Source organism: Pistacia vera, unplaced genomic scaffold, assembly GCF_008641045.1.
Source record: "Pistacia vera cultivar Batoury unplaced genomic scaffold, PisVer_v2 Contig11, whole genome shotgun sequence".
Classification (NCBI taxonomy): Eukaryota; Viridiplantae; Streptophyta; class Magnoliopsida; order Sapindales; family Anacardiaceae; genus Pistacia; species Pistacia vera.
In genome coordinates this window covers 744,698-769,663 of record NW_022195137.1, presented here as the reverse complement: position 1 = coordinate 769,663, position 24,966 = coordinate 744,698, and the positions used below count along the sequence as shown (strand labels likewise).

Below are 24,966 nucleotides of genomic sequence, written 5' to 3'. Positions count from 1 at the left end.
TGGATTTTATGGGCTCAATTTTTTAGGCAGAAAAAATATTGGGTCTGTCAAATCATGTATTCAAATGAGACTGGAGACTGGACTGATTTCACTTATGAGTGTACTTAGAATCTGACAGCTAATGCTTTGTGTGTGTTCAGAATTATTTTAATACGTTTGCTTCTAGCTTTTAAATTCAATTATTTCTTAAAAATACCTGAAAATCATTTTAAAAATATCATATTCATACCCAATATTATTTAAGTAAGTACTGTAATTAGTAATTACTTTTCACCTAAACCAATAATTATGATAATTTTTTTTTTCAAATATTAAAACAACGAATAAATTTAATAAAATCAACTCAAATTTGAATTCCCAAACTGTTAATTTTTTTCTTCATAAAATACCATCTTAATTATCTTAATTTTATGATTAAATGTGCCCTAAAATGCGTATGGGATACGCTATATGGTAGAGAAGAATTTCAAAATTCTAAATCTAGTATATTCCAGTTTCAATAATAAAAAAAAGGTACATACTAAAAAGACTCTTCAAAGTCTATTTCAATTAAAAACAAAAATCATTAAATTATATTTTAAAATAAAAACTAAAATATATTAAATTGAATAATTGGACATAAAAATCGTGCAGTTATTATAACACATCAAAATATGATGTGTTAACAATTTAGAGCATGTTTAATATAACATTTAAATGCAGTTTCTCTCTTTTTGAAAATAGTAGATATAATAAACACATTTTTTTACCAACAATTTTTAGATATAACTAATTTTAAAATTTGTATATAATAATCAATTGAAAGAATTCTCAATTTCTGTAACTATTTTTGAATAAAATTTTAATTGTTGAAAATCAAGCCATTCTTCTCTGAGCAATACATCAAAGTCAAAAAGATGTATATGAATAAGACAAAATTTGACATACCAAAAACATTAATCAAAATTAATTAATCTTAATCCAATTACCCAATTATCAGTTTTCCCGTAAATATATTTTCTTATTATGGTAACAAGGTTCCGTACCCATTTACCACAGCGTAAAATAACCACAGGGATATAATCGTCTAAAAAAAGTTGAAAATTATAATTTTAAACCCTCGGTTAACATGCTTTTCGGATTTGGTTTCCCTGAACCTGAAATACTCTGAGCAGCCAAAATCGAGCAACAAAATTTTAAATAATAGACTTTTGAGATCCAGATCTATTTTCGATTAATCGGGGAAATTTATTTTCGATATTAGCCCTTCCTGTCAACCTCCAAATTTCAGCAATTGGAAGTTTGAGACTTGTATCGAGTTAGGGTTTCTGGGTAAGGTTTCTCACTGTTAGTTTTGACTTTTATATTTTCTTTCTGTTGTTCTCTTTTACAGTTTGTTTTCGCATGTTGGCGGANATGTTATTTTTAGTAATTCAAATTAATATTAAATTTTTTAAAATAAAAAATAAATTTAATAAATAGATGATGAAGATCAATTTAGACTATAATAATGGGTTATGGTCTCCAGTCTCCATGGCGATGTGAGCAAAGTGAAGTTTAATTAGAGAAACCCAACCCTCAAGGGAAATTACGGAAGAATCGGCCAGAAAAAGTTTACTGGGCCGAGTGTTGGATTTTATGGGCTCAATTTTTTAGGCAGAAAAAATATTGGGTCTGTCAAATCATGTATTCAAATGAGACTGGAGACTGGACTGATTTCACTTATGAGTGTACTTAGAATCTGACAGCTAATGCTTTGTGTGTGTTCAGAATTATTTTAATACGTTTGCTTCTAGCTTTTAAATTCAATTATTTCTTAAAAATACCTGAAAATCATTTTAAAAATATCATATTCATACCCAATATTATTTAAGTAAGTACTGTAATTAGTAATTACTTTTCACCTAAACCAATAATTATGATAATTTTTTTTTTCAAATATTAAAACAACGAATAAATTTAATAAAATCAACTCAAATTTGAATTCCCAAACTGTTAATTTTTTTCTTCATAAAATACCATCTTAATTATCTTAATTTTATGATTAAATGTGCCCTAAAATGCGTATGGGATACGCTATATGGTAGAGAAGAATTTCAAAATTCTAAATGTAGTATATTCCAGTTTCAATAATAAAAAAAAGGTACATACTAAAAAGACTCTTCAAAGTCTATTTCAATTAAAAACAAAAATCATTAAATTATATTTTAAAATAAAAACTAAAATATATTAAATTGAATAATTGGACATAAAAATCGTCCAGTTATTATAAGACATCAAAATATGACGTGTTAACAATTTAGAGCATGTTTAATATAACATTTAGATGCAGTTTCTCTCTTTTTGAAAATAGTAGATATAATAAACACATTTTTTTACCAACAATTTTTAGATATAACTAATTTTAAAATTTGTATATAATAATCAATTGAAAGAATTCTCAATTTCTGTAACTATTTTTGAATAAAATTTTAATTGTTGAAAATCAAGCCATTCTTCTCTGAGCAATACATCAAAGTCAAAAAGATGTATATGAATAAGACAAAATTTGACATACCAAAAACATTAATCAAAATTAATTAATCTTAATCCAATTACCCAATTATCAGTTTTCCCGTAAATATATTTTCTTATTATGGTAACAAGGTTCCGTACCCATTTACCACAGCGTAAAATAACCACAGGGATATAATCGTCTAAAAAAAGTTGAAAATTATAATTTTAAACCCTCGGTTAACATGCTTTTCGGATTTGGTTTCCCTGAACCTGAAATACTCTGAGCAGCCAAAATCGAGCAACAAAATTTTAAATAAAAGACTTTTGAGATCCAGATCTATTTTCGATTAATCGGGGAAATTTATTTTCGATATTAGCCCTTCCTGTCAACCTCCAAATTTCAGCAATTGGAAGTTTGAGACTTGTATCGAGTTAGGGTTTCTGGGTAAGGTTTCTCACTGTTAGTTTTGACTTTTATATTTTCTTTCTGTTGTTCTCTTTTACAGTTTGTTTTCGCATGTTGGCGGAATCTTTGTAACAATGCAACCTGTGGAAGAAATTTGCATAGATGAAGAAAACTCTTTTGATTCGTGTATACCGTATGGTTTATCTTTTAATTGTTGGTTGATATTCGTACTTTCTTTGGGGGTTTAAGAGAATAGTGTTCAAGTTTAGGGTTTTTGATGAAATTATTACCTTTCGAAACCCTAGCTTTTTTTATTTTTTTTTTTTATTGTGGGTTTCGATTCCGTTAACCTTTCTTTGAACCGAATGTTTTATTTTCTGTGGTAATTTGATATTCTAGTTACGTTATTATGAAAACATTCAACAGAAGAGAACTGGATTAGCTGCATGTGGATTATAGACTTGAAGTGCAAAAGGTTGATTTGTTTGTGAATTTTAATTCTTAGATATTGAAGGCTGTAAACTAGGAAGGTGTTACACCAAGTGTAATTTGGTTTGGCTTTTGCAGATCAAATATCACCAGCACTCTCTATATGAATTTTGCATGGATTTGATTGTTAAGTCAATTCACATAAACACTCGGTGTACATGCAAAAATATCACATGAATCAAATATCTAATATGGTATGTTTGTGTGTGATAAACTTTTGCTTTTGAACGCAATCTCCATCAAGTAACCCCATGTTTCTGATAAATTTGAAATTTAGTGAACACAGTAAGTATGTCGAGAGCATGCAATGTAATGGTTGGTTTTACAAATCATATACACTGTATTGTAATATTGACTCTTGTAAATTATGTAAGGTTTTCACTAATTGTATTTTATTCTTTTGATATAAATGGTTATTTTATTTTCTTTAAACAGTTATCGGCACTTCCCTGGAAACCATGGTAAAGAGAAAGCTTGTTGTTATATGTCAATCGGGTGGTAAGTTTACCACATCCAGTGATGGTTCATTGTTATATAACGGTGGGGAGGCTCATGCTATCACTGTAAGCACTGAAAGTAAATTTGATGAATTGAAGTCAGAGATGGCAGATATGTGGAAGTATGATCCCAATGCCTTGACTATGAAATACTTTCTCCCAAATAACAAGAAGACGCTCATCACCATATCGAGCAACAAAGATATACAACGGATGATTGATTTTCATGAAGATTCTGCAACCGTTGATATATATGTGATGAAAGATGACAATCCAACAACTGATGTCACACCTAGGCCTCGCAATAGGTAGTATGCGCAATTTTAAGTCTGGATAAGGAAGAATTGCTCTCTTTTTATTTTTAATTTTTTTGGGTTATGTTGAAATTATCTTCTGTCTAATTTTCATGAGCCACCTATGTGTACGTAGGATTCGTGGTCAGAGTTTAGATGAGCATTTATTACACTAACTGTTGCATGACATCTCATTGACCTTTGTTATTTCAGGTCCAGAAAGACAACTGTTGCTGAGTCCGTTACCCCTCGCAATAATGCAATTGTTGATGCTTCTGTTTCTGGAGAAACTGGGCCAATCAGCACCGTGACTCCACCACCTTCTAATGCTGGGAACTTTCTGTTATTCAATAACTTAAATCTGGAAGTTTCTAATGTTGGGGATGCTGAGCAGCAGGAACTACTCAAAGTATGGAAGAATGGCATAACTGGTCTGCACCAGCAGTTCAATAGTGTTCATGACTTCCGTGATGCTTTAAGTAAATATTCAATTGCTCATGGCTTCACATACTCTTATAAGAAAAATGAAGGTAGGCGTGTAACTGTTAATTGCAAAGCTGAAGGTTGTCCTTGGAGGATTCATGCATCAAGAGTGGCAACCACACAGTTATTCCGAATTAAAAAAATAACTGAAACGCATACATGTGGAGTGGGTACTGACGCAGCAAATCGTCCACAGGCGTCGAGGAAATTGCTGGCATCCATTGTTAAGGAAAAGTTGCTGGAAACACCTAATTCTAAACCAAGAGAAATTGCTGAAGAAATTCGTCGGGATTTTGGAATTGAATTAAGATATTGTCAAGCATGGCGTGGGATAGAGACTGCCAGGAAGGAGCTTCAAGGATCATGCAAAGATTCATACAATCAGTTACCTTGGTTATGTCAGAAGATAGTGGAAACAAATCCAGGTAGTGTAGTCACTCTCAATACAAGGGAGGACTTAAGCTTCCACCAATTCTTTGTGGCCTTTCATGCCTCATTAGTCGGTTTCCAGAATGGTTGCCGCCCCCTTATTTTCCTTGATACTATGACCATTAGATCAAAGTTTCAGTCAGAGCTACTTACTGCTACAGCATTGGACGGGAATGATGGATTCTTTCCTGTTGCTTTTGCTGTAGTAGATGTTGTGAATGATGCTGCTTGGCAATGGTTCTTGATGCAACTAAAATCTGCGGTGGCAACCTGCCAACCAATAACATTTGTGGCAGATAGACAGATGGGGCTAAGGCAGTCTATTCCCTTGATTTTTGAGAATTCTTTCCATGGTTATTGCGTTGATCATCTAATAGAGGAGTTGAAGCAGCAGTTTGATGGAACATATACTCAGGAAGTGGTACCTGTCGTTATAGCTCATATGCAAGATGCAGCCCAGGCTGCCTCGCTTGACGGATTTAGAAAAAGCATTCAGAGCATTAAAAATATCTCTCCTGAGGCATGTGATTGGATTTTGCGAACTGAACCTGAACATTGGGCAAATGCACTTTTTGAAGGTTCACGATACAACCACAACGTGTGTGACTTTGCGAAGTCATTTTATAGTTGGGTGAGTGAGCTTCCTGTATTACCAATACTACATGTCATTGATACTATTCGCTGTAAGATTATGGAGATGATGTACAATTGCAGGGTGGAGTCAAATCAGTGGCTGACAAGATTGACTCCATCTTTGGAAGATAAATTACAAAAAGAGATTCTCAAAGCACAGTCTCTTCAAGTTTTATTAGGACTGAGTAATACTTTTGAGGTTCACGATAGTCTGGGTACAGTGCAGTTTGTGAATGTTGATCTGTGGGACTGTAGTTGCAGAGAATGGCAACTGAATGGTTACCCATGTTCCCATGCTGTGGCTGTCCTTCAACATATTGGCAAGGATTTGTATGATTATTGCTCCAAATATTATACAACTGAAGCTTTTCGGTTAACATATTCAGAATCAATTAATCCTATTCCAACCGCTGATAAGCCTATGCCTAAAGAATCTACACCTGCTCAAGTACACCCTCCTCCTCTCCTCCGACTATCTGGCCCTCCCAAGAAGAGAAGAATACGGTCAAGAGGTGTTGTGAAGAGACCACTTCGATGCAGCAAGTGCAACGGAGTGGGGCACAACAGAGCAACATGCCATGTATATTCATAGGTGCTATGTACTATGTCGCGATGCAGGCTAATTGTACAGCACCTGATTTTGGTCAATATGGAGCTAGGGTCCTGAGACCAATGGATGGAGTAGATGGACAATTGAGTTTTAACTTTAATGTAAGGATATGGAAAACTTGTTTTAAGGTGGGTTGTGAATGCTAAATTTATTTTTAGCGACTTTGTTTCTTTTGTTGCCTACTATCAACTGGCAGAACTGCTCATCTTTTTTATTTGTTGTAGGCCTTATATGTTTTTGATTAGGTTGTATTCGTCGTCACCTCTAGGTTTTTATTATGTTGTGTTAACTGACTGGTGTAATATTTTATTTTAGCTCTGAACTTCCTGAATTTGTTCTTTTATTGGTTAAATCAAATTTAGGGAAGTAGTTAGGTACATGTTTGCTCAAAGATCAGTTGTCGAAAATCCAATGGGGTTGATTTGATTGTCTTAGGGTAGCATAACCTCAATTTATGGAATGCGTGAGGAGACGAGAAAAAGGGAAAAAAAAAAAAAAAAAAAAGAGAGAAGGAATTCATCTTTCTTTCCACAGTACTTAACTATATTTTTATCTTCTCCAAAGTGAACTACTGAGAAGCAGCGTTTGGTGGTCCAAGTTTCCATTATGAGGATTCCATAAGCAGGCATGACATAAGTTAGTTAGGCATTCTATTCTACAGTTCAAAATATTTGTTACTTCATCTCTATATTCTATAAATGGAGCAGATATATTATTTATTACTCTTTTGGAATGAGGAAACTCACAACAGTACCATAATAATAATTGACCAGTAGTACAAGAAAGTGTAGTACATGTAATCCTGAAACTCAAATTTGAAATTGGAAAGTGGGTAGTAGTAGTACATGGTAAACTGGTTGAAACAGAATTTGATAGTACATGTGTGTACTTCCTTTGTGGCTATAAAGGCCCAATAGACAGCATACACCCAACCAAGAAGCTCCCAGTTTGGCTTGCAGAATGAACCTGACGATGCTTATGTTATGTAGCTCACACGTTGACGGGGACAATTTAAGGTAAAGTGAAAATTGGAAGGAGAAGCAAGAGACAAAGACGGGGAACAGGCAGAGCATGGATGGAACTATTAACCGATTACCTGTTTTAGCTCCACCCATGCACTGCCTCTTCCCTGGCTCTGGCTTCTTTTTCTCTTCTTTCTTCTCTTTTATTTTATTACACCAAAACTTACATCATACTGTACTGCAATTCATTTTAACTATCATTTTGTTTTTTAAAATAAGCATAAAATCTTATGATTTTCCTTGGCATCATTTGTGATTTTCTTTTGTAATCTATAATGGATTGGTTCCAGTTCCAGAGGAGGAAATTGTAGATCAAGCAGAGAATGTGGCTGTTGCTTTCATTCAATCAACAATTCATTTCGGTTTCTGTAATGGTTGTAACTATTTAAGCTGTGGAGTATAAGTTTAGTTATGTTATTTAGCCAAGCTTTTGGTATGGTTGCTCCATGTTGGTCACCAACGCACCACAGAAATTGTGTGGGTAAACTTGTAACCATTTCAAAATTGAATGCAATTACAGCTAATTGATGTTGAGGTTTCCCGGCATTGATGGTCCCACTTTAACAGAAATTAGGCCTCAAAATCACCATCATTGTGATAACAACTTCTATCAGATCTTTTGTGACCTTTCACCATTTCTCTTACCCACTTTGTTTCCACCCTATGGATACAACAACATCAATTAACACAATGATCATGGCCATTGAATCACCCACTTACTTGAACCATTCTTTCTTATATGATTTTGATTTCATAATCCATTCTACATTTAACTTATTCTTGTTAAATGTACATCTGAAAATTGTGATACATTTCATTCTAGGATCTCTATATCTGATGTCTAGGCTACTTTGTGGTCAGAGCTAGAATGAAGCCACCAGCATGGTATAATTGGACCATGATTCTGGCCGGCCAGCTTTTGAAATTCTGAAAATAAAAAAATTCCAGTTATAATCAGCTAACAAACCAAACGGGAAACCATAGACTAACATATATTACTACTCAAAAGTTCAAAAACCATTTAATTACAGTTTGGAAGGTCAATTCTAACATTTCATGACAACTTCCTGTTTACAAAGTAGGGATAGATTAAACTTAACGAACGATTGACAAAACTCCAGAATTGATGCAGTTAAACCCAATTCATTAGCTTTGTTCATTCTTTAAATGCTAACTAGGCCTGAGCTTTCGTACAAATCAATCTGCTTTAATGAATTGTTGTTGGCTCTGGCGATCAATTTACGTTCAATTGAAACAGCAAGCTGTAAACAGAGATATCATAAAAATCAGAAATTATAATGGCAGAACATAAGTCTCAATAATGAATCAATGCTACTACCTGAACACTACATGTTTTCATTTATAACTTGCTATTAGACATGCATACACATCTGTTAGTGTCTTTAACTTTCAAGGATTTCATTCCCGAGTGTCCTTGAGAGTGGAGTATGAGCAGAGTGCCAAGCAGTAAAAAGATTTTGAGAAGTTATTATAGAAGATAAATGAGGACTGTAACATCATTCAATCACTAATAAATTTGTAACTTGATGAGATGAGCAGATGAGCACTTAAAACTGAAGTAGAACACCACATTAGAAGTTAACTATATCTCTGGTATGCAACAACATTCGTAAAACCTAAATTACAGTCAGACAACACAAAACTACTACATATCATTGATGCATTCCTATGAAATAATAGAAACCTGTCAGACAATTTGATATATACGACAAAATTATTATGAGCCTGAGCAGATGAGATTTTAGCTCTGCTGGGTTGTAAATCTTTGTACATTCTGTGCGCAAAATACAAAGTCCCTTTTGTACTTTATTTAATTTCTTCTATGAATATCCCCAATTTATTTTGTTAAGAGGTAGCGTAGACATTACAAATGAACTGGGAGGCTGCTCTTCATTTTCTTACTTTGTAGAACACTATTTTGGGGTTCTGACTTTCAGAAGTTGGTGTCCTGTGGCCTAAAGTGTTAGATATTAGCCGTGAGACCATATTTCCAGGAAGAATAATGAGAAACATTTTCTCTAAAATTGCTCCTACAATAAAAGAAAAGCTAGGGAAGACTGCCAATTTCAAACTCTGTTGAGTACATTAGACCCAGATTTTACCACGCATGTGCTAATGACTTGATAATAATTAAAGACCAGGAAATTGAAGATGAAGGAAATTAATAATATTTGTTGAAGAATTAAAGTAAATCCTCCTATAGCTATAGTCTTATGGCTCTCAAAATGTTGTATGATACATCAATAAAGCCCAGATACAGAAGTGAATGATTGAAGATGATGGACAAGAATAAAGAGTAGCCAAAGAAGAAAAGGTTTTTAGTTACAAAGAGAGGTTAGGTTACATACTTGTTATCTTCGTCGGTCCAGCACACAGACTGAGTGCAGTCAACCTGACTACAAGGCTGAGTTTCACCAAGTTTGTGGTCCAATTTACCAGACTCTATAAACTGCAAATCCTCCAGAAGGATCACATAATGTTTCTTAACATCCTCCACACTTTTCTTCCCTCCAACCATGGCTGCAACCACTTCCCAGCGATCTGGGTCTTCTTCATCAACTACTGCTAAAGCCAGCTCAAACAACTTGTTCTCCTCCCAACTCCACCCACATAATACTCTTGGAAACTCATCCATCTGACAAAACACACTTTGCTTCTGAGAATAATAAGAATCACCAGTTGCTTTTTTTTTTTTTTTTTTTCTTTTTTACATTCTAGTACTCATCGAAGAAGCAAAATTAACGGGGGGTGAGAATCTTTTTATGTACCTTGTTTGAATACTCTTGAACACCCCTGAGTTTGGGGAGAGTCAGATGTATGTGTTGAGGTCTGCAAATCTTCTCTTTTTGTCTGTTTTTAAGGTGTTTTTGTGTCAGAGACAAATAGCCCACCTTACTCTAGATCTAACCACAAAAGTAAAATATAATTATAAACTGTGTATAGAATAATAGAAGTTTGATCCTCTTGGTCCAAAACAGGAAATCAATGATCAAAAACGGACAAAACCAAAATACTACATCTACCATTTCTTGCAAGAACCAGAATGTCTTTATTTTTTTTATTTTTTTTTGTAAACCAATTCTAGCATTGGATTCCAATTGGATCCGGAAATATTGCATCACATGTTAAACCAATTATGGAACAAAAAAATAGACATATATTATATTAAACTTAACCCAATCACCTTATTCCAAATTTTCTACCTTGCCAGAAACGAAAGAGACTTTTGTGGGTAGTATTACAGGTTAGCTGATTTTTATTTATTTTTCCTAGCAATCGCAATTTGCTAAAGGGTCATTTTCGAGGACTTTTTCATGGGTAGAAAGACTTGGTTGTGAGAGAATTCCAAGCAAAAGAAGCACCACAAAGATAGACTTGTAGTTGTTGCCTTGCCTTATCTATGATACGATATCTTGGCAGGTGAAAAACACTCACACAAATACCACTTTTTTTTGCTTTTCCTTATGTCAAACTTTCTTCGGGTAGCGTAGGCTTTTTGTTAGATATGCTCACCTTTCTCCTTCAGTCCAGTCGTCCAGACACTTTTGGGACCCAGTGGAAACGCACCACCATATCTTCCGCCTTTGTGTTAAGTTGTTAATGAGAGAATTTATTATTTAAAATACATATATATTTATTTATTTTGTAAGTGAAATTTTCTACCGCAGGAAAAGTTGCAACATTTTCTACGTCAACTTGGTAGCCCCCAGACTCATCCAAAACCCCACATGTATGAATTTTTTCCCTCTTCTAAAAGCATTATATGATTATGTACTATAATTTTATCATCTTTTAATCACGATTTTTATCATCTATACTTTTTGGGGGTCTATCACTCATCATTTATATTATCAACTTGGATGTGTGGGGCAACTCTAAACGATTCTCTTGATGAGATCTGGATGACGATTTGAACTCTCAATTTCAATTTCAGTTATAGTTTTGTGAGTCATGTCAATTGAAAAGTTTGCAGTTGGACAACCTTAAACAATAAAAACATCTTTGTCAACCACATTTCACAGCTTTTGAAAGCCTGTTGCCTGCCTCTGCTTATCTGTAATTCATGTCATGTATACATTTTAGCAAGCTGCTCCAGAAAATGGTACCAAACAATTACTCGGGTCATTACAGTAATATTCCTCTGCATATAGATTATCTCAAGTAACTTTCCCTTTTTAACAACAATGAGAAAACTTCCGCAAATCCTTCAACTTATGGAAGTAATAAGCAAGGTATATTGTTACACAAAAACTCCCAATTATGAGGCTAAACTATGGAAAATTTTAAAAATAAATAATCTACTTAAATCTTAACACCATTCAATAATATGATCAAGAACAGGTCCAGGGTAAAGACCTTCACTAGCATCACTGACTAGAACTGAATGAGGCAACTGCATCCATTTCCTGCTGTAAAAGAAGGGCGTCTATGAAGATATCTAGATTTTCTCCCAGCATCACATCATTTATTGCATGATGGGTAATGCTAACACGATGGTCAGTGACACGCCCTTGAGGGAAGTTGTAAGTACGGATACGCTCTGATCTATCACCACTACCAATCTGTTTACAACGATAAGAATCCTTCAACGTTCTGGAAAATAAGAAACAAAAAACAATAGTAAACTTGCTCATCTTCATCTCACAGTCACTTTTACCTGCTCTAATCGAAGTTTTGATCGATTCATCTGAACTCTTAACCTTTCTATTTCATACAGCTTCGCACAAAGCACCTTAAGTGCTTTAGCTTTGTTCTGTTATAAAGATCAAAAAGGCAAAAGAACAACCATAAGAGAAGAACCAAAACGGATGATGCAAAGTACCCAGCCCACGGATTTCTATATATTGCTTACTTAATACTGAGGGATGATACTGTAACGCAGCTATACCACGGATTTGATATTAATAAATTGCACATGAATGGAATGTAATAGTTCAAGATCCATTGCCTGTGAAACTACATTGTGGATAATTTAGATAGATACAACACCAACCTGTATGTGCTAAGGCTCAATTCTCATTTTCCCCCCTTTTATGATGCATAGATGTAGCTCAGTTCATGCCAACTTAACGAAAAAACGAAAAAAAGGGGTCATTGGACAAGTTTATATCATTAGGACTATGTATTTCAATATTTATAATCAACAAGTCATCTTTCTATATATTCCATAAGAAGGCAATGAAAATTGAAGGAAACCTGGCACTTGTACATAGGCCTTACTATAACATGTTATGAAGGAATGGTGCATATTTTAATTGATTATTCAGGAATGTTGGTAAAAAATCTTTACCATATGTTGAGATCGTTCATCTTGGATGGACACAGTCATCCCAGTTGGAATATGAGTTATTCGGACAGCACTATTGGTGGTATTTGCATGCTGACCACCTGAACCACCAGATCTATAAGTATCAATCCTCAAATCTTCATTCCTCAACTGGACATCTACCTGCAAAGCCCCAAAACAAAAAGATCAATGAGATTGAGCATCATAAAACATTATAATACTTCCAATACTACAATGGTGACAGTTATAAAGAAAAATGACCATGAAAGTGTGGCACCATAACAACTATTATCATTCAATCAACTTCAATTTGTTTAGCACCTCATCAGCCTGAGGAAGGATAGCAACAGAGACAGCACTGGTATGAACTCGTCCAGACTTCTCTGTCACAGGAACACGCTGCAAAATGACAACTGTTTGTAATTTCTGCTATGAATCATACATTGTAAGTCAAATAGGTAGTAGTGAAACCTGAACCCTATGAATTCCACTCTCAAATTTAAGTTTCCCATAGACATCAACTCCTGAGATTGCCGCACTAGCTTCCTGGTTAGTAAAAGGACGAACCAAAGATTTATAAAACAGTTACGAGGTAATTCCATATTTTGTAAAACAAAAAAGGTATTAATTGGAAAACATTATAATTTGTAACCCATACCTAACAACTGAACAATACCCATCTAATAAAAAGAGGCTAATGAAAATTCACAGGATGGAAGACATACCTTGTATCCTCTCAGATCAGACTCTGTTACGTCTACAACATCAAACTTCCAACCTTTCTTCTGTGAGTATTTCTCATACCTGGGTAATTCAAACAAGGTTGCAATTCTTCAAAAGGTCCTCGATATGCAAGAATTATGACTAAAGATGCTAACCAGGTCAGGTTGTAGAAACTTACATCTTAAATATGTCCATTGCAAACAAAGAGGCCTCTTCCCCGCCCGTTCCTGATTAAAACTTTATCAAAAACAATAAAGAAGGGGAAAAACATAAAGAGAGGGAGAGATAGAAATGCCTGAAAAACAGGGGGCACAGATTGACACCAAAAGGCAATAAAATTTGCATTGAGCTGCCCATCTACATGGTCGTCACTTACCAGCTCTCACCTCCAAAATGCAGTCCCTCTCATCGGCATCATCCTTAGGAAGTAAAGACTTGAGCAGCAAACTCTGTAATTTTTTCTCTTCTTCTACAGCTGGATTCAATTCCTCTGTTGCCATATCAAGCATGTCTTTATCCTCGGGACATTCAGCCATCAGTGACTTCAACCCATCAATCTCCTACATAATTTCATTTTTTCAAAAATAAGAAATTTACCCAAGGGAAAAAAAAAATTCATCTTTTCATGGGCATATCACATTTCCCTAAATGGATGAACGACTTCAAGGTGTTACAGCAGTTCACCTTCTGTTTGGTCCTCAATTCATTTATAAGTTCCATTGAACCCCTGATTTTCCGAAGCTCTTTATTAGCCCTAGAATACTCTGTTGGCGAGGCTTCCGGCTGTCTTCCCAAATAGAAACAGAACTTAAATAACCATTTAAAGCCTCCAACTAAAGGAATACAAACACTACAAAATGCATTATAATCATTGCGTTGAAACCCAAACGAAAATATACCCGATTTATGATATTCTCAAGTAAAGCACTCCTGCGCTCTATAGCCAATAGCTTTTGTTCCATTATTTTGATAAGTTCATTCGATAGTTGAGGTTGCATTTCTGCCATCATCCCCACCAAACAATTCAAACAGTATCAACACCCAAAATTCTTAAACACAATACCCAACATAGTCACTGTAACAACTTAATCCGTAAAAATAAGAAATTACGGGACAAAAAGCGGAAAAAAGCTAGGGTCTGTGGGTTTAAGAACCCTTATTTTACTTAATAAGCGTTAATAGGATAAGTAATTGAAACTCACCGGTTGAGTAAAAACGAAGAATGGAGAGTGAAGTGATAGCGATTGCTGATCTTTGATTCAGATGACTTGTATTTGAAATTGATGAAACAGATTGTAACTCCTTTAATGCCAAAAACATATTCTTCCAAATGAATCCTGCATTCGCTTTTCTCATCTTCTTAGCTCTTCCGAGTTCGTAAGTCCACAATAAGAATTTCGACGGCAAATATTCAACTCAAACCAAACCAAACCAAACCAACTTTAACCGTTGTTACTTCTACACTAGTAAACCTTTTTCTTGTCTTGTAAACGTTTAAAACGCTGCGTAAACGCAGTCTCTGTCACCCCGCTCTCCGCAGCCTCCGCTTAATATGAGGTAAGACCCTCCCCTCTGCCACCCCCAATTTTCTCGGTTATTGAATGGTACTTAAGAGGATTTTGTAATTTGATGATATATCTATTTTATCAAAAGATTTTTATTAAAGGGTTTTAATAATTTTAAGGATTTTTTTTATATATCTATAAAGAATCTAATTCTTTAGGGTTCTATCACTCTGCGACAATAATTCAAAGCAATTCTTGAATCGGCAAGATGAAATACTTTGAAGCACTAAACATATATGTCTTATAACTACTTTTGGATGCCTCAGTATGTTGACAATGTAATTCTCCACTAGTCCTAAATTTGAGTTGCTGAGTATTAATACGGATAACAATTAAAACTATCAGCGATCGATTTTTAGAGTCTTGAAGAATTAATTGAGATATGTATAAACTAATAGAATATTACAATAAAAAGAAAAAAAAACATATATGCCTCATTGTATTTAGATTACTAGATTGCATATTGGAATATAAAAAAAAAAAAGAAAAAAACCAATGTAAATGAATGAATTTACTATCATTATTTTTTTGATTGGAAAACAAAAAAACCCAAATTGAGGACGACATTAATTGAAAACAATCCAAACTCCGATCCTTGTGGTCTCAATCACACTATTATCATGGGTATGTATTTCAGTAGATGAGTCCGGCGTGAGGAATTCCAACGTCATCCAAAAATTGGTCACTCTTCAATAACTTCGAAACAGTGTATGCTTGAGCCTGAGCCTTGCTCATTCCTTTAGCACCAGACCACTTGACCCTCTTGCCTCTATTGGAACCAGGGCCGTGATTGCCATACTCATAGTATATACAGGTGTCTTGAGCAAAATTTTCCTTGAAACTAATAAATCCTTCTGGATCAATGAAATCGCCCATGGTATTTTCCAGGAAAATAGTTGAGGCATGGTCTTTCCATGGCCTACCTAAGTATACTTGGGCCTTTAACCTGTCGTGGAAGAGCCTTTTATCGGGGACAATGGTACAATTGTGGATAACCATTTTAGTGGTTTGTTGTCTTATGCTTCTTCCTTGAGCTGTCACCGTGTACTTTTCATCGTTATTATTGGACTTCCTAACGATGAGAGTCGAACTTTGAATAATGATGGTGGCATCACCAAAGATGAAATCAACAATGCCAGAAATTATACAGTTACGGTAAACTATCGGTAAGCATGGGCGTACAAAGAGGTTTGGTAACCATCAATCTTGCAGTTGAAGATAGCTGAATAGTCGGATGCGACACGGAGAGCCACGACGTGGCGTCCATCAGAGCCGGCTGTGTTCATGAATCCCATACTCTTCGCAATGAACCCCGTTCCTATCGCCGCTGCATTATTAGTACTATACACCAAATTAGTCCAAAAGAATAAAAATCTACACATTCTAATTAAGTTGCAAGGGTCTTACAGGTTTGGAAACTTACTGAATATGGCAGTCTTCCAGGTTTTGAGGCCTAAGCTCTTGCTCTTGCTACCCGTAACAATGGTCTTGCTATTTCCGTCACCATATTTCAGACACTGTAACGCTTTCATTGTAGGTTCCTTCCTTAACGTATACGACATATCGGCCTTGTAAGTCCTTTGGGTAGGCATCAATAGCTTCCTGAATGCTACTGTAATCTCTACTGCTATCCTTAGCCACTACAGCGTGTGCTGTATCATTGTCCATAGCCACAGATTCCAAAAGCTTACGATCTGAAGCCGAGAACCAGGAGGGATACTTATCATTGTCAACTTTAAGAAGGCGGCGATTATTAGTTGGCTTGAGATTGGAATCAATGCATACAAGTATTTTGGACCATTCATGTAAAATAAACAAAGCATTGCTCGTCATTTTGGTAGAATCTAACGTATTATCCTTCACGAAATCCTTGAAAGTGTTAGGTTCACTGTCAAAGCCATCGAGGCATGTTTGTTGGTATGTGTTATGCCTGGGAAACCGAGAGCTGACGTGGAGTCGCGTGGCGAAACGTGGCCTGCTCTCGTCAGAACGGTAAGCACACGTCAAGCCTGTCAAGCGCCCTGGAGCCTCCACGTGTCCGCTCCCCTGCTCCAATTCGCGTGAAATCAGCTTGGGAAATGGGCACTGAGACGCAAAATCAGATTAGGTCCTGACATACACACCAACCCAATGATTCAATGATGATTACACGCATTCAACTGGGTATAAGAAGAGGAAGACCCCTTCATTAAGGGGATTCGATCAATTTTATATTGGAACTCTCCCTCTGTAAAAGCTTTGCAATTACTGTTCAATCATTTGTAAGTCAGTCCGCTTTAGCGACCTGACCCACCATATCAATACACATCAGTGGACGTAGGACTTGCTACCTTAGCATCTGAACCACTTTAAAAGCTTTCATTGCATTTATCCCTTATTCCTAATTGATATTCACGTGTGTTCCTTGCCCAAACAGCACTACACACGTGTCGATTAGTTGGTGCCTAAATCTTGCATCAACAGTTTGGCGCTAGAAGGAGGGCTGATTTAGTGTCAACCCTTCATCAGGAGAATCTTTGACCTACTGGTCCTACAACAGCAAATTGCCCACCAATCTGAGCCAGAGCAAGCTAATCAGCGCGCTGAAGAAATCCCCTCTAGGGTACTTCCAGTTTCGCAAAATGCTGCGGGGGATATCCCGGCAGCTTCACAACTTGACCCCGCCATCAGAAACTACCTGGAGAGGTTCGACAATACTCTCCAGACGGTCAACCAAAGGTTGGACCATTTGGACCAAGGCATGTCATCTACAACAGCTGGGGCGGTGCAACCGCCAAAGACGCTTGCAGGTCGCGTGAAAGCGCGGCAAAGGGCAATAGCCCGTGCCACGAGCACTGCAGCGCGTAGACATAAGGGCAAACAAGTGGCAAAAGGTCAGCCTACGGGCTCCCAGGGACCAGCGAGCACAAATCGTGCCCCGAGCAGGGTGCCGGTAAAGCTGAGACTCGGCCAAAAAGTGAATCCTGAGCAGTCCCATGCCACGTCGCAGGCGAACCCAAGCAAAAATACCGCGTGCGATGATTCTTATCGCCGCCGGCAAAACGATCCTGATCGTTATCATGCGGGTGGTCCCCACACCTCGCAGGGCGGTTCGTACTACCGCAAGGGTCGTGAAAATGCCCCGCACAATCCATCGCCTTCACACGCCTCCAGCCAGCGTGTGTCAAGTGCAGCCGGAAATGCCGACCGAGGCGAAGAGGAATCCGACCTACGGACCCTCCTGAACCGTAATCGTGAAGGCCGGACTCGCATGGGTGAAAGCAACCCCCAATTGGCTCCGTTGCCACAAATTGAGGAGCTACAGCGAGCTCTGGACAGGTTAAGGGAGCAGCAAAACGAACAGGCGCATGTCGCCTCTACATCCCCGTTCTCTCCCAAAGTGCTAGCTGCTCCACTCCCACCGGGGTTCAGAATGCCCGATATGCGGCCGTTTGATGGGAACCATGATCTGCAGGATCATTTATATGAGTTCAACGACCTAATGGAGCTCCACCAGGTTTCGGATCTTGCAAAATGCCGTTGTTTGACCGTGACGCTGACTTCTCACGCCAAGTGGTGGTTGAGGTCGCTCCCAGTGGGATCGATCAGTTCGTGGCCTCAGATGAGCACGACATTCCTTCGGCACTTCCAAGCTAATCGGAAGTTTTCGATGCCTTTGAGCTACCTCAGTAACATAAGGCAAGAAAGAGACGAATCCCTACAATCCTACATCGACCGTTTCCACAGGGAACTTAACAAGGTTGCTCACGCTCCAGAAGAGTCCATCCGAATACTCATAATAGCTGGAGTTCGGCCGCAAACCGACCTGTGGAAAGAACTGCAGGCTGAGGACGCTGTTTCCCTCACCGGATTTTACAACCTTGCAGAAAAGTATCTCCGAATAGAGAATTCGTTGGTGGCACTTCGCCGTCGCGACCACGGCACTTCTAGCAGTATGTCTGGTCGGGGAGAAAACAGGAGAGCTGATCGCAAAGGAGATATTGATGATCAGCGAAAAGGGAAGAAACCCCGTTACGAGCACAAAAAGTCATATGCTCCCGTTCCTCGTCGTGACCGCGACAAAGCTCAATACACTCCGCTGAATGTGTCCATATCTGCCATTCTTGACAAATTCGAGGAGGCCAGCCTGCTCGGTGAGCCGGAACCAATGAAAACTCCTGCTACGGCTAGAAACAACAAAAAATACTGCCGTTACCACCGGGATAACGAGCATCACACTGATGAATGCCGAGCTCTAAAGCAGGCTATCGAAGAGCTCATCAAGAAAGGGCACTTCAAGGAGTACATTGATGACTCTCCAAAAGAGAACCAAGGGGAGCAAAAGAAAAAGCGTCGTAATCGCAGCGGATATAGCAATGTTAACATAATCTTCGGAGGTCCGCACCTCGCTGGAAACACGCGAGGAGCGCAGGAAAGGTACGCTCGTGAAGCATATCACGACCCGATCAGGGTAATGAACACTTCGCAGCGACCTCAAAAAGATAGAAAGGAGGAACCGATCGCCTTCTGCGAGAAGGAAGCAGCTCGCTTGCACCATCCTCATGAGGACGCTCTGGTGATCACGCCCCTAATAGGGTGCCATAATGTCTGCAGAATGCTTGTAGACAACGGAAGCGCTGTGAACATCCTGTTCAAGACCGCTTTCGATCGAATGAACCTAGGCGAGGCTGACCTGAAGCCAGCCTCAATGCCTCTTTACGGTTTTATGGGGGATCACCTGATCCCCAAAGGAACGATCCCAAAGGAACGATCCAGCTACCAGTCACGCTCGGCGACTACGACGAGGTGACTAGGGTTACCAAATTTTTGGTCGTGGACTGCCCATCGGCCTTTAATGGAATCTTGGGGCGACCTCTATTGAGAACCTTCAAGGCAGTTACTTCCATTTATCACCTCAAGATGAAGTTCCCCACTCCAACGGGGATCGGGGAAGTAAGCGGATCGCAAAGCGCATCTCGCGAATGCTATATAAAAGCGGTGTAGATGGCAGACAAGGGAAAGGGCATTTCGCGATGTGTGCCCTGCCAAGCTATGGCGATCAGCCGGATCGAGCCACAGCCTGGTCCAGCGGAGGATAACATAGATCCGCGAATCCAAGAAATCCCCCCCAGCGGCCCAGTTGAGGATCTGTCCAAAATTTCGGTTGATCCAAAAGAGCTGAGCCGAATGTTAAGGATTGGAAGCTGTCTCAACCCTCAGCTCGCTTCCGAACTGGTAAGCTTCTTAAAAGAAAACATTGACGTGTTCGCCTGGTCGCATGCAGATATCGTCGGGATCAGCCCGAATACTATTTGCCATGCCTTAAACGTCAGCAGTGAAGCCAAACCGGTTCGCCAGAAAAGAAGAGCGATGGATTCGGAGCGGTACGCCGCACTAAAATCAGAAGTGGAGAACCTTCTCCGAAATAGATCCATTCGTAAGGCTCTCTACCTGACCTGGGTTGCCAACCCGGTCCTGGTAAAGAAGCCAAATGGTAAGTGGCGGACCTGCGTCGACTTCCGTGACCTCAACAAGGCTTGCTCGAAAGACAGCTTCCCTTTGCCAAGAATCGATCAGCTCGTTGATGCCACCTCGGAGCACGAGCTGTTAAGCTTTATGGATGCGTACTCGGGATACAATCAGATCCCGATGTATGGGCCAGACGAGGAGCATACGTCCTTCATTACGGACCGGGGGCTATACTATTACAAAGTCATGCCTTTCGGCCTCAAGAATGCGGGCGCGACCTATCAGAGGTTGGTCAACCGAATGTTCTCCGACCAGATAGGGAGGACAATGGAGGTCTATGTGGACGACATGCTGGTCAAATCCCAGGTCGCCTCAGAACATATCACGTATCTCGCTGAGATGTTTGACGTACTCTGACTCTACAGAATGAAGCTAAACCCTCTCAAGTGTTCGTTCGGGGTATCGTCGGGAAAGTTCTTGGGGTATATGGTTAATCAGCGGGGCATAGAAATAAACCCCGAGAAGATTCAAGCTCTGCTTGATATGGAGAGCCCGACCAGCAAAAAGCTAGTTATGAGTCTAAATGGGCGGATAGCGGCACTTAGTCGCTTCATATCGAGATTAACAGACCGCTGCTTGCCATTTTTCAATGTCCTGAAGGCCAATAAAAAATTCGAATGGACTCCCGAATGAGAACAGGCGTTCCAGAGTATAAAAGAACACCTTGGGAAGCCACCTCTCCTCTCTAAGCCTTTTCCACAGGAAATCCTGCTCATCTACCTGTCCGTATCCCCATTCGCGATTAGTGCAGCTCTGGTACGGGAAGAGGAAAAGACGCAATGGCCAGTGTACTACGCGAGCAAGCACCTGTCGGATGCCGAGATGCGGTATCCAGAAATGGAGCGACTAGCCCTTGCTCTGCTGATCGCGTCCAGAAAGCTGCGACCTTACTTTCATGCCCATACAATCAACGTAATGACTAATTACCCCCTCAGGCAGGTTCTCCAGAAACCAGAAGCCTCGGGCAAGCCGCTCAAATGGGCAATGGAATTAAGCCAATTCGACCTGAAGTACAAGCCCAGATCGACCATTAAAGGGCAGGCTGTTGCAGACTTCATCTCGAAATTTTCCTATTTTCCTATTTTCGGAGCGAGCAACAGCCTAGCGAGGTCGTGCAAGAAAGTATTCAGAACCTGTCAACCTAGAACCTCTACGTCGATGGGTCATCAAACAGGAAAAGAGCCGATGCGGGTCTTCTCCTTGTAAGCCCCGAGGGAGCTCGAATTCATGGTATTCTGCGGTTTGAGTTTAAGGCGACCAATAATGAGGCAGAGTATGAAGCCCTGCTCGCCGGGTTGCGGCTTGCCAAAGAAATGGGTGCAACCGCAATCAGCATTTATAGCGACTCTATGCTGGTCGTCAACCAAATTCTAGGGGAATACCAAGCCAAGGAAGAGAACATGGTCCGCTACCTGAAAGAGGCTAAGACCGCTTTGGGGTCGTTTAAGCACTTTGAAATCTCTCAGATCCCAAGAGATAGCAACTCTATAGCGGACGCCTTGGCAAAGATAGCCTCGTCGTTGGACTCAAAGGCTCCAGACAACATTCCTATTCGTTTCGTCGATGCTCCAACTATCAGCTCGACCGAACAGGCCGTAAACATGACCCAACCAGATTTCTGGATGACTCCCATTATTCAGTACCTCAAGGATGGGACCTTGCCAAGTGACAAGGTCGAGGCCAGGGTCTGCGAGCAAGATCTGCTCGTTACACACTCATCGGGGACCAGTTTTATAGGAGAGGATTCAGTGCCCCTCTCCTCCGATGTGTAGCCAGTGAAGAAACAGACTACATCATGAGGGAAATTCACGAAGGAATCTGCGGTAATCACGCAGTCGCTCGATCTCTTGCGAACAAGGTTGTTCGTCAGGGATATTATTGGCCCCGGATCTAGGAAGATACGCACAATTTTGTCAAAAAATGTGACAAGTGCCAGCGGTTCGCGAATATTCCGCGAGCCCCCTTGCACGAGCTGATAACAATGTCTAGCCCCTGGCCATTTTCCATGTGGGGGATCGACCTTATCGGTCCCATGCCGGTTGGAAAGGGAGGGGTCAAGTATGCCGTGGTCGCGGTAGATTATTTCACGAAATGGGTGGAAGCCGAATCGCTGGCCCCGATCACGACCAGAAAGCTGAAAGATTTCGTTTTCAAAAACATAGTGTGCCGCTACGGAATTCCCCACGCCCTCATCTCGGACAATGGAAAGCAATTTGACAACGAGGAGTTCAAACAATTCTGCGACGAGCTGGGCATCCATAAAAAATTCGCCTCAGTCGCCAGACCGTAAGCAAATGGCCAAGTTGAAGCAGTCAACAAGACCATCAAGCAACTCTAAAGGCCAAGCTCGGGGCGGCCAAAGGAAATTGGGCTGACGATCTCCCCGAAGTCTTACGGGCGTACAGGACAACTCCAAGAACTTCCACCTCAGAGACCCCTTTTTCGCTAGCCTATGGCTGCGAAGCGATGATCCCTGTAGAGGTGGGAACTGGTTCTCTTCGGAGAGACTTGTACGACGAGGTAGAAAACGAAGCACTTATGAGGGTAAGTTTGGATCTCGTTGAAGAGCATCGCAGCAAGGCTTCGCTAAGGATAGCAGCCTACCAGCAGCGAGCAAAAAGGTTTTTCGATTCAAAGGTTAAGCGAAGAGACTTCCAGGTCAGGGACCTTGTGCTAAAGGAAGTCCTCCTTGGGACCAGAGAGCCGAGTGCGGGGGTACTAGGACCTAACTGGGAAGGACCGTACCGGATTGACAAGGTGATCAGACCGGGGACTTACCATCTCAAAAGATTGAACGATTCCAAAGTACCCCGAGCTTGGAATGCCGAACACCTCCGGCCATACTATCAGTAATCCCAAACTCAGCTCTCAAATCAGTTTTTGTTCGTTTCCTTTTTAATGTAAAGCATAATTTTGTTCGCTGGAAACAGTTCGCATGTGTTCTGTTCGCGTGTAAGAATTCACATGTAATGCTACCTATGTAACACTGAACTGTAAATTGAACTTATGTATGTAAAAGCGAATTGCAATTGAAAACAAAATGTATCTTCATTTATGTACTAGCAAAAGTTGCACCCAATTACAATAGAGTCAAGACTCATTACACTACGGCTGGTCGGGGGGATCCTTCGAAGCAGAACCAAAACCCCCTGCCTGGTCGGATCGTCGAGTGGCCGCTGCTGCCTGATCGTCTTCCTCCGCCATAATCCGTAAAGTCTCTCGCCACCCCTCCGGGAGGTTGGAAATGTCCATATCTGGGTTCCTTAATCGGAGGGAATAAATAGACCTAATCGCCCAGTCGGCGGCCTTTTCCTCCAGCTCCTCTGACTGATTCCGCATTTCTTCAGTCAGTGAAGTGATCTTTTCCCGACTCTCCTGGAGTTCGGCCTCAAGAGCTTGCTTCTCCGCTCGGAGGCCTCCCTTTCCTATTCAGCTTGCTGGGCCCATATGGAGGTCGTCTAGATCTCCAGGTCCTTCTCTCCGACCTCTTTGGAGAGCCTGGCGGTCGTCCTTTGAAGTTCCTTCACTTCCTCCGCATGTCGCTCAAGCTCCACCTGTTGGAAGTCCACAGTTCGTAAAGCAGCATCCTTCTAGCTCAGATACTTGTTCGCCGCTTCGAATGCTTGTGTTCTTTCAGCTTCGACGGACTCCAGGCTTTTCTTGAGCTTCGCGACCTCCTCCTTTAGGTCGCTGGACCCTTTCGTGGCCCCCAACCGAGTCTTCTCCATAGACATCCTCATCGCAAGCAAAGCCTGCGAGCAAGAAATGATCAGAAATGAACTAGAATGAAATTTTGAGAACAGCTCGTTTACCTTGCTTAGATGTTGGAACGACGTGGTCATCAGGTTGTCGCCCGTGTTAGCGAACTCATCATAAGACTCCGATAGTCCACACTCGAGCAGAGAATAGACTATCGGCTGCAGGTACTCGAGCAGGCTCCCCAACGAGTCCAGCACGGGTGCGTCCTTCGCCTTGTCGGCAGTGATCACCTCACTTGCGGGTTCCTTGCCCGACCTCCTTGAATCCCTTCGTGACCTCAAGGGCTCTTCCTCGGATTCGGTCTCAGACTCGACCTGAACCTGTTTCCTCTTCTTCGACCTTTGGGCCGGAGCCTTCCGCCTTAGGCGAGCCAGTGGTGCCTGAGCAACCTGTTCTGCCCTGGTCGCTTCTTGCACAGGGGGTTGTGAAGGCGCGGCAGTTCACACCGGTTGCGCTGGAATAGGACGAGCAGCTTCAGCCGCTCGCTCTCTCCTCGATCGAGGGAAGACGAACGGTGCTCGGCGGGGCTGCTCGGACTCCTTCGGGGGCATAGTTTCTGCATGCAAGTGCGTTAGTAAACAAAACTGCTCCGCGACCAGGACGGAAATCAATGTAACTTACCTTCCAAGGGTTCTAAAGATGCGTTGCTGCTGATAAAACCATACTTCCACAAATTCGCGATTGTTACGAGCTTCCTTGCGTCCTGGCTTTCCTCGTCAAGTACTCCAAAAGACACGAGCCTATCCGGGTCGTCAAGCAGGTCTTG

General features: G+C 40.3%; 4 protein-coding genes across 8 annotated transcripts; 1 reads left to right on the top strand and 3 right to left on the bottom strand.

Annotated features, from left to right (window-relative positions):
- Positions 1-1,113: 1,113 nt before the first annotated feature.
- Positions 1,114-6,646, top strand: LOC116138689. 4 transcript variants are annotated; one of them, XM_031424394.1, is made up of 4 exons: positions 2,723-2,920; positions 3,449-3,564; positions 3,806-4,175; positions 4,374-6,646. In XM_031424394.1, exons 3-4 carry the CDS (start codon positions 3,829-3,831, stop codon positions 6,295-6,297), a joined length of 2,271 nt encoding a protein of 756 aa, XP_031280254.1. In that variant the 5' UTR covers positions 2,723-2,920; positions 3,449-3,564; positions 3,806-3,828; the 3' UTR covers positions 6,298-6,646. The 4 variants fall into 4 exon arrangements, with proteins under 4 accessions (XP_031280247.1, XP_031280254.1, XP_031280237.1 ...); XM_031424377.1 differs by having other exon boundaries at positions 3,449-3,655; XM_031424387.1 differs by lacking the exons at positions 2,723-2,920; positions 3,449-3,564 and adding an exon at positions 1,114-1,311.
- A 1,642-nt stretch (positions 6,647-8,288) lies between these two features.
- LOC116138810 (protein RADIALIS-like 4) lies at positions 8,289-10,441 on the bottom strand. The gene is made up of 2 exons (XM_031424477.1): positions 9,707-10,441; positions 8,289-8,599 (listed from the first exon to the last, which is right to left on the bottom strand). Exons 1-2 carry the CDS (start codon positions 9,991-9,993, stop codon positions 8,572-8,574), a joined length of 315 nt encoding a protein of 104 aa, XP_031280337.1. The 5' UTR covers positions 9,994-10,441; the 3' UTR covers positions 8,289-8,571.
- Positions 10,442-11,443: 1,002 nt separating this feature from the next.
- On the bottom strand, positions 11,444-15,110 carry LOC116138869 (peptide chain release factor 1-like). 2 transcript variants are annotated; one of them, XM_031424539.1, is made up of 11 exons: positions 14,571-15,109; positions 14,268-14,368; positions 14,053-14,151; positions 13,745-13,928; positions 13,547-13,595; positions 13,371-13,449; positions 13,117-13,191; positions 12,967-13,044; positions 12,649-12,807; positions 12,016-12,111; positions 11,444-11,920 (listed from the first exon to the last, which is right to left on the bottom strand). In XM_031424539.1, exons 1-11 carry the CDS (start codon positions 14,722-14,724, stop codon positions 11,726-11,728), a joined length of 1,269 nt encoding a protein of 422 aa, XP_031280399.1. In that variant the 5' UTR covers positions 14,725-15,109; the 3' UTR covers positions 11,444-11,725. The 2 variants fall into 2 exon arrangements, with proteins under 2 accessions (XP_031280399.1, XP_031280407.1); XM_031424547.1 differs by lacking the exons at positions 11,444-11,920; positions 12,016-12,111 and adding an exon at positions 12,352-12,423 and having other exon boundaries at positions 14,571-15,110.
- Positions 15,111-15,566: 456 nt separating this feature from the next.
- Positions 15,567-23,780, bottom strand: LOC116138413 (putative pectinesterase/pectinesterase inhibitor 45). The gene is made up of 4 exons (XM_031424128.1): positions 23,595-23,780; positions 16,438-17,018; positions 16,116-16,274; positions 15,567-16,005 (listed from the first exon to the last, which is right to left on the bottom strand). Exons 1-4 carry the CDS (start codon positions 23,778-23,780, stop codon positions 15,567-15,569), a joined length of 1,365 nt encoding a protein of 454 aa, XP_031279988.1.
- Between the last annotated feature and the right edge of the window lie 1,186 nt (positions 23,781-24,966).